At 51.4% G+C, this 11,863-nt stretch overlaps 3 protein-coding genes across 3 annotated transcripts; 2 read left to right on the forward strand and 1 right to left on the reverse strand.

Moving 5' to 3' along the window:
* Nucleotides 1-492: 492 nt before the first annotated feature.
* Nucleotides 493-4,104, reverse strand: CCOS01_09364 (uncharacterized protein; the record flags this gene model as incomplete). The annotated part of the gene is made up of 4 exons (XM_060457523.1): nt 493-653; nt 712-1,610; nt 2,513-3,925; nt 3,989-4,104. The coding sequence occupies 4 exons, from the start codon at nt 4,102-4,104 to the stop codon at nt 493-495; spliced, it is 2,589 nt and encodes an 862-aa protein (XP_060312223.1).
* A 2,326-nt stretch (nt 4,105-6,430) lies between these two features.
* Nucleotides 6,431-7,637, forward strand: CCOS01_09365 (uncharacterized protein; the record flags this gene model as incomplete). Its single annotated transcript, XM_060457524.1, has 2 exons — nt 6,431-6,615; nt 6,683-7,637. Coding segments are annotated over 2 exons (1,140 nt in total), but the record flags the coding sequence as incomplete, so codon positions are not given.
* A 1,284-nt stretch (nt 7,638-8,921) lies between these two features.
* On the forward strand, nt 8,922-10,803 carry CCOS01_09366 (uncharacterized protein; the record flags this gene model as incomplete). Its single annotated transcript, XM_060457525.1, has 3 exons — nt 8,922-9,969; nt 10,034-10,395; nt 10,456-10,803. 3 exons carry the CDS (start codon nt 8,922-8,924, stop codon nt 10,801-10,803), a joined length of 1,758 nt encoding a protein of 585 aa, XP_060312225.1.
* Nucleotides 10,804-11,863: the final 1,060 nt, after the last annotated feature.

Below are 11,863 nucleotides of genomic sequence, written 5' to 3' on the forward strand. Positions count from 1 at the left end.
TGAAATGTTGCGTGTAGCGAAGGCATGGCCCACGTCCCGTATCAGCGTACGGAGTGTCGACTGATTATGTTATGGGCAAACCAATGCCAGGTGCGGCTTGTTCTGTCGACTCTGGAATCAACTGGGCTCTCTTTTTGGAGATTTGATACTTAGCTGGCGTTGCTGGATGACGGCGAAAACAATTGTGGAACCAGGGCATACGATAGCGTGAAGTTGATTTCGTTTGGAAGTACAATTAGGGAATGGGCGGATGTCTTTCTTGTACTAGTAGTTGTAAGAGCAGCTGGTTCCGAGGAAGTTTGTGCCGGCTTGATATTGGAATTCAAGCCGGGGGGATTAGACTCGACCGGGTATGATTGAAATGAAATAAACAAACCTCCCCTTTCTCTACAAGTCTTGAATTCAGCTGTTGACGCCGACTTCCCGTTGATCACCAGACTGCAATAAATGCACCATGACTCTTCGCCTGCGAGTATGGAGACCAGGGGTTGCCTAAGACACGCCCGAATCCGATACTTTCAACTCAATCCACAAGGTCGTCCCAAGCTGCGTGAAGTACGGGCGATCTACCCTTGTGACTTGAAGTCCTGGTGTACACTGTGCGGCGTTCTCGACAATCTCAGCAATGTCTCGATTCCACCAGCATCCGTATTCTGAAAGAGCAGGCGAGTTAGTTCGTGCTGATGATTATCGTGGAAGAACCAATCTTACTCTGGAAATGAGAAGCTGCAGACTTATCAAGTAGCCCATTAACAAATCCCCACCATCCTCTACCATGCTCGACTAGGACGATCTTGCCTGTGTTCGGCTTTACTTTGCTGGCCAAATCCCGAACCATTTGTTCCGGGTCGCGGACACTGCAGAGGGAAAATGTTGAACAGATGAAGTCGTATTTAGCTTGCGGACAAGGCTGCTGTGGGGGCGAGGGAATATGTTCGTGAATGTCTGATCGGAGTATTCGTAGTCTTCCTGCAAGGTAGGAAATGTCATTCCACTGGGCCGGAGACGGCACAGTTTCCTTCTCAATTATTGGGTCGACATCAGCCAGCTCTGGCACAGTTTCTGCTAGCTTTTCGACAGCAACGCCGAGCATTTCATCAGAAATGTCGATTCCCGTATAGGAGATCATCGGTGATGCTTCGAACTTGGATGGTCGTGCATTGGCTTTTGGTGCTGCAAGTGCCTGAGTTGCTGAGTTCCGAGAGCTGATAATTTGACTCCAGTCGTAGAAGGGAAGGTTACGGCCGGTGCCCATGGCGACTTCGAGCACATGTCCAGAAGCCTCTGCAGCAAGCCTTTTCCGCAGAGAAGTGATACCCATTAGCCATTCCGAGCCCTCGAGACTTTGGTCAAATCTTTTAGCAGAATCCTTGGTGAAGGCGTGGGGTCGCCCTGTCGGAACTGCATCTGGCGCTGGTTCTGGGTTCTCGTGGCAGGTCGAGGAATAGAACGAGGATGCCAAAAGGCTGATATAGATTCCTAGACCCAAAGCTACTACCCCGGAGGCAAGCAAAGGTATCTTTCTGGCCTTGAAGATGGCATCGGCTGTTTCGAGAGTATTCGAAGTGGTGGGAGTGGGTTTAAGTTGGTTAGCACGACGAGTAGCGTAGCTGCAGTATGGTTAGCACTTTATGTTGGGAAGAGGATTGGTTGGACTAACGACCGTGGAGCTCTTGCACCTTGGCCCGCGGATCGAGTTGAGGCCAGCCGTCGAGATATTGTTAGAAAGCTACAGGCAGCCCGGCGAGGGGCGCTCGTGCCGGTTGCAAAGTGTAGCATGGTTGGCAACCGCTACCAGAGCCGACACAAAGTATCTTTTGGTGTTTTTAGAAGTAGTTGCGGGGGGATTGGATGATGGCGCAGCTACCCATGGTATCACCTTGCCACGTCTGCGTCTTTACAGAAGTGGTATGCAAGAATACTGACCTTGCTCAGCGAGGTGTGATGTGTGTGTGCGCACAGCCATGGTGTTTAATGACCCGTGAGTAAAGCATCAGGTCCAGTATTCTTGATAAGATATCCTTATCAGAGGTGAATCACCTTATCTAAGGAAGCTAAGGTAGGTGCACAAATCAAGGTACCTGGCTTATGGTCATTATGTGGGACCAGGCTAGAACAGGGAGCATCCCGCCCCGGTCCCACCATGTCTTCAATTTTAATTCCCTGGGACCACGGCACTTCCGCCAAGCAGTGAGTGCCTTACCAACGGAGTTTCGGCGGAGACGCGGATGCGGTTCAGATATCGGTTTCCGTATTACGTGTAGATAATATATGGCATTGTTATGTCCTGGACAACGGGTTTGTGTTCTACCCAATCTCGGCCTGCAGATATTGAAAGCGAACGTGAGCGCTTTGGTTTGCCAAAGGCTTGGGCATACTGCCAGGTTGATAATCTATTTCCCCGTACTATGGGTCATCTCGACGTAGTCGAAGTATCGAATCTAGCTTCAGCCAACCTTTGGCGCCCCATCCTGCCACCCCTGGCTGTACATCTGGTCTGATAGACGCATACCATGAGTATGCCTTGCGGTCCATCTCACGAGGTCCAAGGCTGCTCCAGCTATCGAACAGCAGCCTGAGAGCTCCGAGGAGACGGCCAAGGTTGCGCATTCTCTCGCTATCGACCTCCGATTTGCTGACCCTCTTTTGCTTGGCTTTAGAAGCACTCCCGCCGGGATTGTCGCCAGTGGGAACACCTTCAGATTGGCCGGAAGCAAAACTTTTAAGTAGGTACGCCCGAGCCGATTCCGGGCGATAGGTAGGAATTCCGACGACGTTACCACTTGTTCCGCTGGCACTGCGGCTGCCAAGTCCATTGTCCATGTTCTGAAGATCCAGGGCCCATAAGGCCACATCATCACAGGCCCCCTGGGTCTGTGTGAATCGTAGCCTCTGGGAGAGTGCCTCTGTGACGACGTTCCGCATCAGTCTCCAGCGATCTGTGCCTAGCATCTCCCCTCCGAACCACCTAGTCAGCACTACGATCACGTCAACAATGCCGGCCTCCCTAATCAGTCGTTGTATGAATTCGCCGCAGCCAGTTTCGCCGTCGTCCTCACATGCCTCGCGTACCTCCCCCAGCCCCTTGTCTTGCTTGTCGCCTTGCCCTCTCCTCTTCACTCGATAGGCCCAGGCGTTATGCGTGGCCGTTTGTAGTTGTGGCTCGGAAAGTAGGAGGGACCTAAGGAGACCTGATGCCTGAGTGCCGTCCTCGACGTTTGCCACCCTTGCAACAAAGGTCGATGATTTGAAAGTGACCTGACGGCTGGCAGACCACTGATTTTCCGTGAACGCAATGCTGCCGAGGTCTTGCTTCGAGGAGTCTAACGGCTTCCTGTCCTGTAGACCATCACCTGAAGCCCTTCCTGGAGATTCCGGGGCTACCAAACCGCTGCCTTGCAAATCGAAGTCGCCTCTCTTGAGAACAGCTATAGCTCTGCCCATGATGTTGACCTTTGGCTGTCCTTCGCCCCACGAGCTGTCTTCGTTGGCGGCCTTGGTCAGTCCAATGCTGATGGCCTTTGACTTTGAGTTGGCGCTTACAACAGCCTGGGCCAAGCTTAGACGACTCGACATGGGCTGCATTGGCATTGTGTGCCTGAGAAGTTCCAACACAAAGGCCAACATCAGTGGCGCCCGATTGGTGTATATGGACGCCTCGGCGATCTCCTTCTCGTCCGTAACCACGGAAAGACTCAGGGCAGCCTCCATTTCCTCTACACTTTGGGCAGGACCTCCGGAGTTGTCGCTGGGGTGATAACTTTTGGGACGCTTCCCACTTGGAGAGCTAAGATGATCCCCGGATCTCTTGGTATTTGCCCTCTTCAGGTGGGTCTTGCATGCGGTCTGTAAAGCCTTGGCCGACTTTGAGTCACCTAGACCACGCTCTACCAGGTCGAGCGGAGCGTCACTAATCTGCTGGATGCTACTCACATACACGTGAGATTGGTGGGATATAAAAGCAGAACCACGCACTCGATCAACATACCTTCGAAGCTCCACTGTTTGCAGTGCTTTGACCTGGCCCATTGCAGCCATCATCGTCACTCCCTTCCGAGAGGTGATGACCCTCAGCAGTTCTTGAAGATCATGTTGTGAAGCCATTTCTGAGCCGGCCAGGACTATTGTTTCATGAGTCGCTTACTCGGGCGTTTATTTGTATCGGCAGCGTTGAGGAAAAAAGAGTTCACGCAGTGTGGATGGATTACTGCAATTGGCTACGCCGCGTCAAAATAAGTGAACAAATGGAAAATAGCTCCACCTGGAAGCACAGATTCTTCGGTACTCACTGTGACACTCTTGACTGCATTCACCTTTGTGCCTCTGTTATACCTCACTACCTATCTCATCTGTACATCGCATTGCTTGACCGTTGGGAATTGGGGTGTTCTTATCCATACTTTCCTCTTAACGTACGCACGGATATTTCCGCCAAGAGTACAGTGCCATCCCTGATCCACGTACGCAGTAATATGTGGCTACCTACCTACGTATGAAACACTGTACGGGTATGGTCAGGTACATCGACCTCGGGGTCTCCCCACGTCGATGTACCCATCGGTACGTACTACGGTATGGTGGGTAAGTTTAATCCCTGGCCGTGTATTTGCGGGCAGCGGTCCACCTGCCTAAGGTTTTGGGTAATTTGACTGGCTGAAGCACACCGTGTTGAAGTCGAAGTATCTCTGCTTACTGTGTAGATTGACTACGTGCGCCACAAATACTTAACAGGGGGTTTTACTATCGCCTGGTTTCGCAGTGGGTTTGTGAGAAGGTACTGATGATAAGATGATACCTTACGGTATGTGTTAGGTATGAGTAACTGCTGCCCACGGAATGTCACATGTCGGTTGAAGCAGCTGTCGTGTTGAGGAAGGTAGATAGCCTCCAATATGTATGAATGGGCAACAATCCTGTACTTTGCCAAGCTACTCCTTCCCGTCGAGGCAATAGCTCAAGCCATCGGGAAGATTAGCAAATTCCAGCTGGCGCGGGCGAAGGATACTTAGGTATGGAAATGGCGGCGTGTCAGCCCAGCACCATAGCTTTCTCAAGGGCGATGATATTCTGCCACCACCTCCCGATATTCTGCCCCCAAGTATGGCTATAGCTGCTACACGACCGCTAGTCTCGGGTATATATATAAGCTAAGCTTTACATAATTAGCATTTAAATAGGCTAGGCTAATTAAAGGCTAGTAATTAATTTAAATTATTGTAGTAAAAAGTACGGTAATTAATATATAAGCTTAAGTTAACGTATTAGCCTAAGTTAGCGATTTTATTAAATTAGCTTAATTAGCTTAATTCCCTAGCTACCTAGCTACCTAGCTACTTAATTAACTTATTTAAAAAGTTAATAGCGATTTACTAGCGGTAGTTTATAAACGAGGTTAAGGATTTATAATACTTATTTAAGTAGGTTAATTTTATAAAGTGTTATTATTTTTAATTATAATTATAAAGCCTTAGCCTCGTAAATAGCCTCGTTAAGTACTACTCTAGCCTTAAGTAGGCTAAAGAAGTACTAGTTATAAAATAAGTAGTCGTATTTTACGTAATTATATTTATTATAATTAATAGTATATTAATAGATAAAGGGATCGTTAATTTTATAATTATTCTCTTTTTATAATATATTAATATTAAGAATAGCTTTAATTAGTAATAGCGGTAGTAGTAGCGATAGTAAGGTTAACGAAGTAGTAGTTATAGGTAGGTAGGTAGGTAGGTAGGTAAGTAAGTAGATAGGTAAGTGGGTGGGTATGGGCAGCTGGCCTCCGGGCTCGGAGGCAGGGGCGGTCGCAGCCACACTTGGGGGCGGGATATCGGCAGGTGCTGGCAGAATATCATCGCCCTTTCTCAACTGGTATGGACAAGGTACCTTAAACGCCCGGGGCTTAAGTCAGCCACCTTGCCCACCGTCATCCCTTGGCTCAGAGTAGCTCAAGCCTTGAGCTTCAAATCCACTGCGCGTCACTTTCACATCTCAACATCAACATCAAGCGTGACCAGGAGCTCTGGCCCGTTCAAAGTCAGAGCCCAAATTGCGTCGCTTCTTTCTAGAAGCGCAGGGTGCTGCCTTCAACGGCCCACTTGACTACGTTAGTCTTACCTCACGGCAAGGACGGAGCACCTTACAGCTAACCGCTCACCCCCTGCACAACGACGACACTATACACGCATAGCTTGGTGAAGCAACTAGTCGTATGCTTCGGACGACATCGCTTGTAAATCGGACGACATCATTTTACCACAACTTGCTCCCGAACCTCCAGCTGGAGCACCCCCCCTCACCTACCTTGTTTATTGAGACTACTCCCTTGAGCTCCAAGAGCATACAATCACATCTGTTCTCGGATATAATGGTACGCTCTCTGTCCAGTATAACGATTCGCTGGTCCTTGAGATTCTAAGTCTGGCGCTGGTAGGAGGTGTTGAGCAAGGCGTCTCGAGTGGCCACGTCCAAAACTGCACAGAGGACAATTGTGAACGCGAGCCTCCTCGTCGGCACGTCGTTATTTCTGCTGCCCTTTGCTGCTATCGCCTCTATCCTTTTTTTCCGCGACTACCTACCTGAGCAAGTAGTGACGACCCCAGTCCACCTCCAGTACGGGTGAGTCCTCCTCACGCTTCCCGCCTGCTTTCCGTTTGATTCAACCAAAAAGTAACCTCACCTCTAGATCAGGTGCAAATCCCTTTGGAACAGCAACCATCCCGACGTCTGCTCTGAGATCGCAGCAGGAGTATGATGTGTCCGTCACGTTGTCTATGCCCCGTTCGCCTGCCAACACACAACGAGGCAACTTCATGATTGCTATCCACCTGCTGGATGTTGGAGCCTTGTCGACGGGAAGCAACAAAATACAGCCTCATATCGCTCCTGAGCCCTATGCTCATTTCGACGGAAAGACAGTCCTTTTGTCTTCAAGGCGGCCCGCTTTGGTGCCATATCAAGATCCAATGGTATCGACAGCGTCGCGAATCCTCTTCCTAGCCTACCACGTTTTGTTCTCCGATTCGGAAACTTGCGTACTGACCGTACCGATGGCCGAGCGCGTGGAGTTGGCCAGAGGCTCCTCCTTACCCGCTTCAGCGTACCTTGAACTTCAGGGCGGCCAGGATATCGAGACATACTCTGCCTCGATTACGCTGACTGCTCAACTGCGGGGATTGCGTTGGCTGATGTACAACTACCGCGTGATGACTCTGACCGCTGCCGTCCTGGTATTCTGGGCATCCGAGATCATATTCATGGCGGTGGCATGGCTGGCATGGTCTGGGCTTTCAGGATCGTCACAGGGCTCTGGCATCGGCAATGGAGGAATCGTGGAAAAGTCGTACAATAAGTCGATGGGGCAAGCCAAGCGAGAGGAAGGAAGTGGCATCGATGAGCTGTCGGATGCCCCGAGGACGTTCCCGACCTATGGGAACCAGGCTCCGTTACGGTATGAGCCTGAAGTCAAGGACGAGCAGCATGCGGGGCCTCGTGTGGAGGACCTGCTCCCGCTCGGTGGTGAGGCCGACGACGAGGAAGAAGATGACGGAAGGGGCTTCAGGGGGGACTCGGGCATTGGAACGAGTTATAGTGAGGGAGGTTCCAGTAGTGTACGGCGGAGGTCATCGCATCGAAGTTGATGAGGGGGTGCTTGCTATCTTATGGTGGTATTGTTGCTGACCTTTTGCTGAGATCTGGCGGGGTAACGTTAATACGTCGAGATATGGAAGAAAGCAAGAGACTATTGAGAGACCCCGCCGAGGATTCGGCACCCACTCATTTAATTAATTTCAACAAAGTTGCCTGCGTCGACTTCTTCGGAGTGCAACGAAACGAAGATACTAATCTTGACCGTGAGGGTTCGTTAGGCATCACGAGCACCCAAGTCGCCATCTAACAAGGTCCAGGTGAGGTATCTTAGGTATCACCGTATCAGCAGAGGGCGATGGCTGTGCATTTGCTTACCTAACAGGAGACGGGGAGGCACCTGAGCGCTGGTACGGAGCTAAGGTAAGTCGAGGCAATAAGTCGCGGCCTAGAATACCAAAACCTGCCACTGCCATGGTGTTACCTCGTGGACGGAAGTGCCAGCCCCCCCACAGTGCACCAGTGCACTTGATCCCAGCGGATGTAGGAAGCTGCACTTGCGGGAACATCCAAGCACGGACACGGGACAGCCAAGCAACATTTCCCCTCCAGGGCACTATCTTGTCGCTTCCTTGCCCTCCCACACCGCCAGCTGCCGCCGCCATTGTCTTGAGCCTTGTCCCAACTTCGACCACATCACGCTGTAGCCAACAATACTCTGGTATTTTTCAGCCGCATCATCTTCTACTTTTCAACAATTTTCTCTCCCAGATCCCGCACCTCTGTCTCTCCACTGTCGTTGGGACAATATGCGCACCATTTGTACCTAGGCCTCCTCGCCCAAGGTCTCATTGCCCCCGGTCGTCAGATCCACCACAACCAGGTCCATTCGGAGACGGTGAAGAAGAGCAATTTCTACTTCAGCTTCGACCCCATAGTCGCATCAACTGCCACCTTGTTACGCTGCAGTCTACTCGCTACCCGCCACTGCGGTTTTTGACATCGTTGAGCCACTGAGTCGCTCTTGCAAAACACCGTTGCTTGCGTCCCTCTCGACAACCACCAAGGCAAGAAGCAACCCCCCACTATTCCCACCTCGTCCGCCGTGTGCCGCACCGAATCCCGCAAACCACCCACGGAACTATCGACCCAACGACTCACCCAAACCACGGCCTTCAGCTAACATTACGCAGCTTTACCAAGCTGCCTGACTGCCGCGTTCGCAAGGAAAACCTTCAGACCGCCGCATTGTCACTGGCGACCGCGGTGCCCTTCGCCCATTCTCCTTCCTTGCTCGGACTGCGGCGCTTCTACGCGCTCTAGTCCGCTTCGCAGCCATGCCCTGCTTTAAAGGGATTGCCGTTAGCATACATGCCAACGGTGCTCCTCTTCCCGAGCATGGTATGCAAAAGCAGTCACGACTGTCACGCATCAGCACCTATATACCCGTGCCTCAGCCAAGCATCAACCCCGATTCGAACAAGCCCGAGCCTGCCAAGTTCGCCATTTCAATTACCCTCTTGACACCCGGCTTGCCGATCCCGTACTCGACTCCGAAGTCCACCGAGACGAACCCTTATCCCAAGCCCCAGTTCGTCGGAGGCCTGCCCACCGCCGCTCAAGGTCCTTCGAAGTTCTCCGGAGTCGTCAACCCCTATATTCCCATGACCAATTCTGAGAATGAGACGATAGCCGCCTACATATACTTTGACGGAAGATCCAAGGAGGAAGTCGCCACGCTTCTGCGACCGGGTGAGGAGACCTGGGTCAACAGTCGTTGGGTTCAGGTACCCGATTCTGAAGGCGGAGGTCTTGCTGAGCGCGAATTTTTATTCCGCGAAGTCGGCTTGGAGCGTTGGCTTAACGGCTTGGACCTTCAAGGTCACGATGCGGCAGAGAAGCTGGAACGTCGCCGTCAAAAGTTCGAGAAGCGACGCAGGAGACAAAAGACTACGACTGGAGCGACAAGCATGCAAGTTGAGGAAGGCCCCAACGGCCCCAGAGACACTCTGCGCTACGGTGCCGAGGACGGATCTCCTGTTGAGGCTGTCTTTGGCGAAGACGACTCTGACTCCTTATCCGACGATGACGAGATCCCCGAGGCAACTGGACAGATCAAGGTGCTGATGTTCCGTGTGCTTGCTTCTGGCGAAATAAAAAAAGGAGAATACTCTCCACAGTTCGATGCTCATGACGACGACGATGACGCGGAGTCCGGAAAGCAAGGCAATGGGAAGAGCGGCGTCGATGCTGACGTGGAGCACACTACAAGCTTTGCCAAGCCCAAGACGTTGGATCCGAAGACTATTAGTACTCAGACCGTGACGGGTATCGATGGCCCCGACAAGCCATATGCTTCTTTCACATTCTTCTACCGCGGGGAGAGTAAGTCGGCCAGTTTCTCAAGAAATGTAATAATGTTGCGTTCTAAGCGGCTAACAATGCGTAGGGCAACTCCAAAAGATTGGCATCATTGCTTCTTCAAAGGCAGCCCAGGCAACGCCGGGATCTGCCAAACGCCGGTCTGGGCAGCTAGACTTTTCAAGCCTCGGCCCCTTGAAGACCTCTGGCACCGTTGGATTTTCTGCCTTCAGAGACCAGGATACAGAGGCCACCAGACGACGGAAAGCCCGCAAGAAGAGCAATGGCAATATTGGGGGAGCTCTCAATGACGACAGTGACGACGATGACGACGAGAGTGAACTTCTTGGAAAGATGCAGGATATTGATGAAAAGGACATCAATAACAAGCTCGCCCCCGAGGACGTTAGATCTCAAGGGGAGCTTGCTGATGGTGTGAACCGTATTCGAGTATGTTTTACTCCCCACATCCTCTTGTGTAAGCTTGGCACCTGACTCCTCATAAAACAGCTTAAGAGAGCACATTCAGCCGAGCCCGACCGCTCCGAGAACGCAGGTGCCACCAATAACTCTGTAAACTCGGGCGCGTTCGGTAATCCGTTGATTGGCGCTGCAAGCGCTGCAGGCAATGGCCATGTTTCCGAGGGCGTGAACCAGGACCCTAGCAACGACGCTACGATAGAGGGAACAATTGGGAGCCCCTTGAAGAAACATCGGCCGAGTATTTCTGGCGGCGATGATCAAATCCGAGCCCAGTCAAATAACTCAGGTTTGAGCGATGTCATGAACCGTGGGGTCCCTACACAGACAAATGCGCCGGCCACCTCGGGTACCAATGTCGACGAGGAAGAGCTGTGATACTCAATCGCTTATACTGGTTCAATCAGGGATGAAAGGGGCTGCGGGAGTCTGGGTCACATGGTAGAGAGGGTCCATGACGATATCCACGCCAGGCGAGTGCGATGAATAAGAAAAGCGTCAGAGGTCCTGAAGAAGGCCTGTTCGGTGATTTTGTATGCCGTTCTGGCAAATCAGCGGCGACTCAGCTAGGTCATGACCGCACAGGAAGTCGCGAGGCCCAGCCTGCTTTCAATAGAAACGTGTATTCTTGTGTGTGTACTACTTGCTGGGTGGACATCTTTGTGTAGCACTCTGTGCCACAACTTCCAGGAATACATATCAAACAGGCATCTCGAATTAGTAACCGTGCGAAGTATTGAGAAAAAGACCTTTGGAGGGGAACGAATCGGTACCGTCTTGTTCGCTCGAAGACAAGCATGATTGTGTCTTCCTGTGGTCAGCCTCTGTTGTATCCGGCAACATCATCATTAGGATGTAGCTTAGAGAATTTTCTGCCTTGATTGTTGGTCGTAGGTCGCTGTGGAAATGGATGTCTACTCTCGCGCGTATGCAAGACTATTTGAGTGGGAGAATGGAAGTCGTGCAGAGCGAGAAGACCAACCGGGGGTGGGGGTCGGAGGCTAGGCTGAGGATACAGAGTACCACGACTATTTGTCAAGGTCTCTCTCTAAGGTATTGTCTATTTGGTCTACTTTGACTCGATCCTTGGACACCATGGCTGCCACACACAATTACCTGTACCTGAATTCGTTTCGAGACCCCAAGCCTCCGTTGCCTTAGAGGACTAAATGTGTTTATCTCTTTCATGTCGCCATGACGCCGCTTGGACGAATAGGAAATGACGGCCAAACGCTTCTAGGTCGGAATGTCCAACATACCACCAGAATTCTCATTATCGTACATTAGCATAAATACTACAGGTTCTTTTCCGTGATTTCCATGTAGAACGCCCTGTGGAAGGAATCACCGCCCATATCTCCTTTTTGTGAACCCCCAATCCGCCTGTTTTCCCGCCCGTCTTGTGCCGCGATTGATCCGAGGAACACACCTTGCCATC

Source organism: Colletotrichum costaricense (genome assembly GCF_030867565.1).
Source record: "Colletotrichum costaricense strain IMI 309622 chromosome Unknown Scaffold_9.1, whole genome shotgun sequence".
In the NCBI taxonomy this organism is placed as follows: domain Eukaryota; kingdom Fungi; phylum Ascomycota; class Sordariomycetes; order Glomerellales; family Glomerellaceae; genus Colletotrichum; species Colletotrichum costaricense.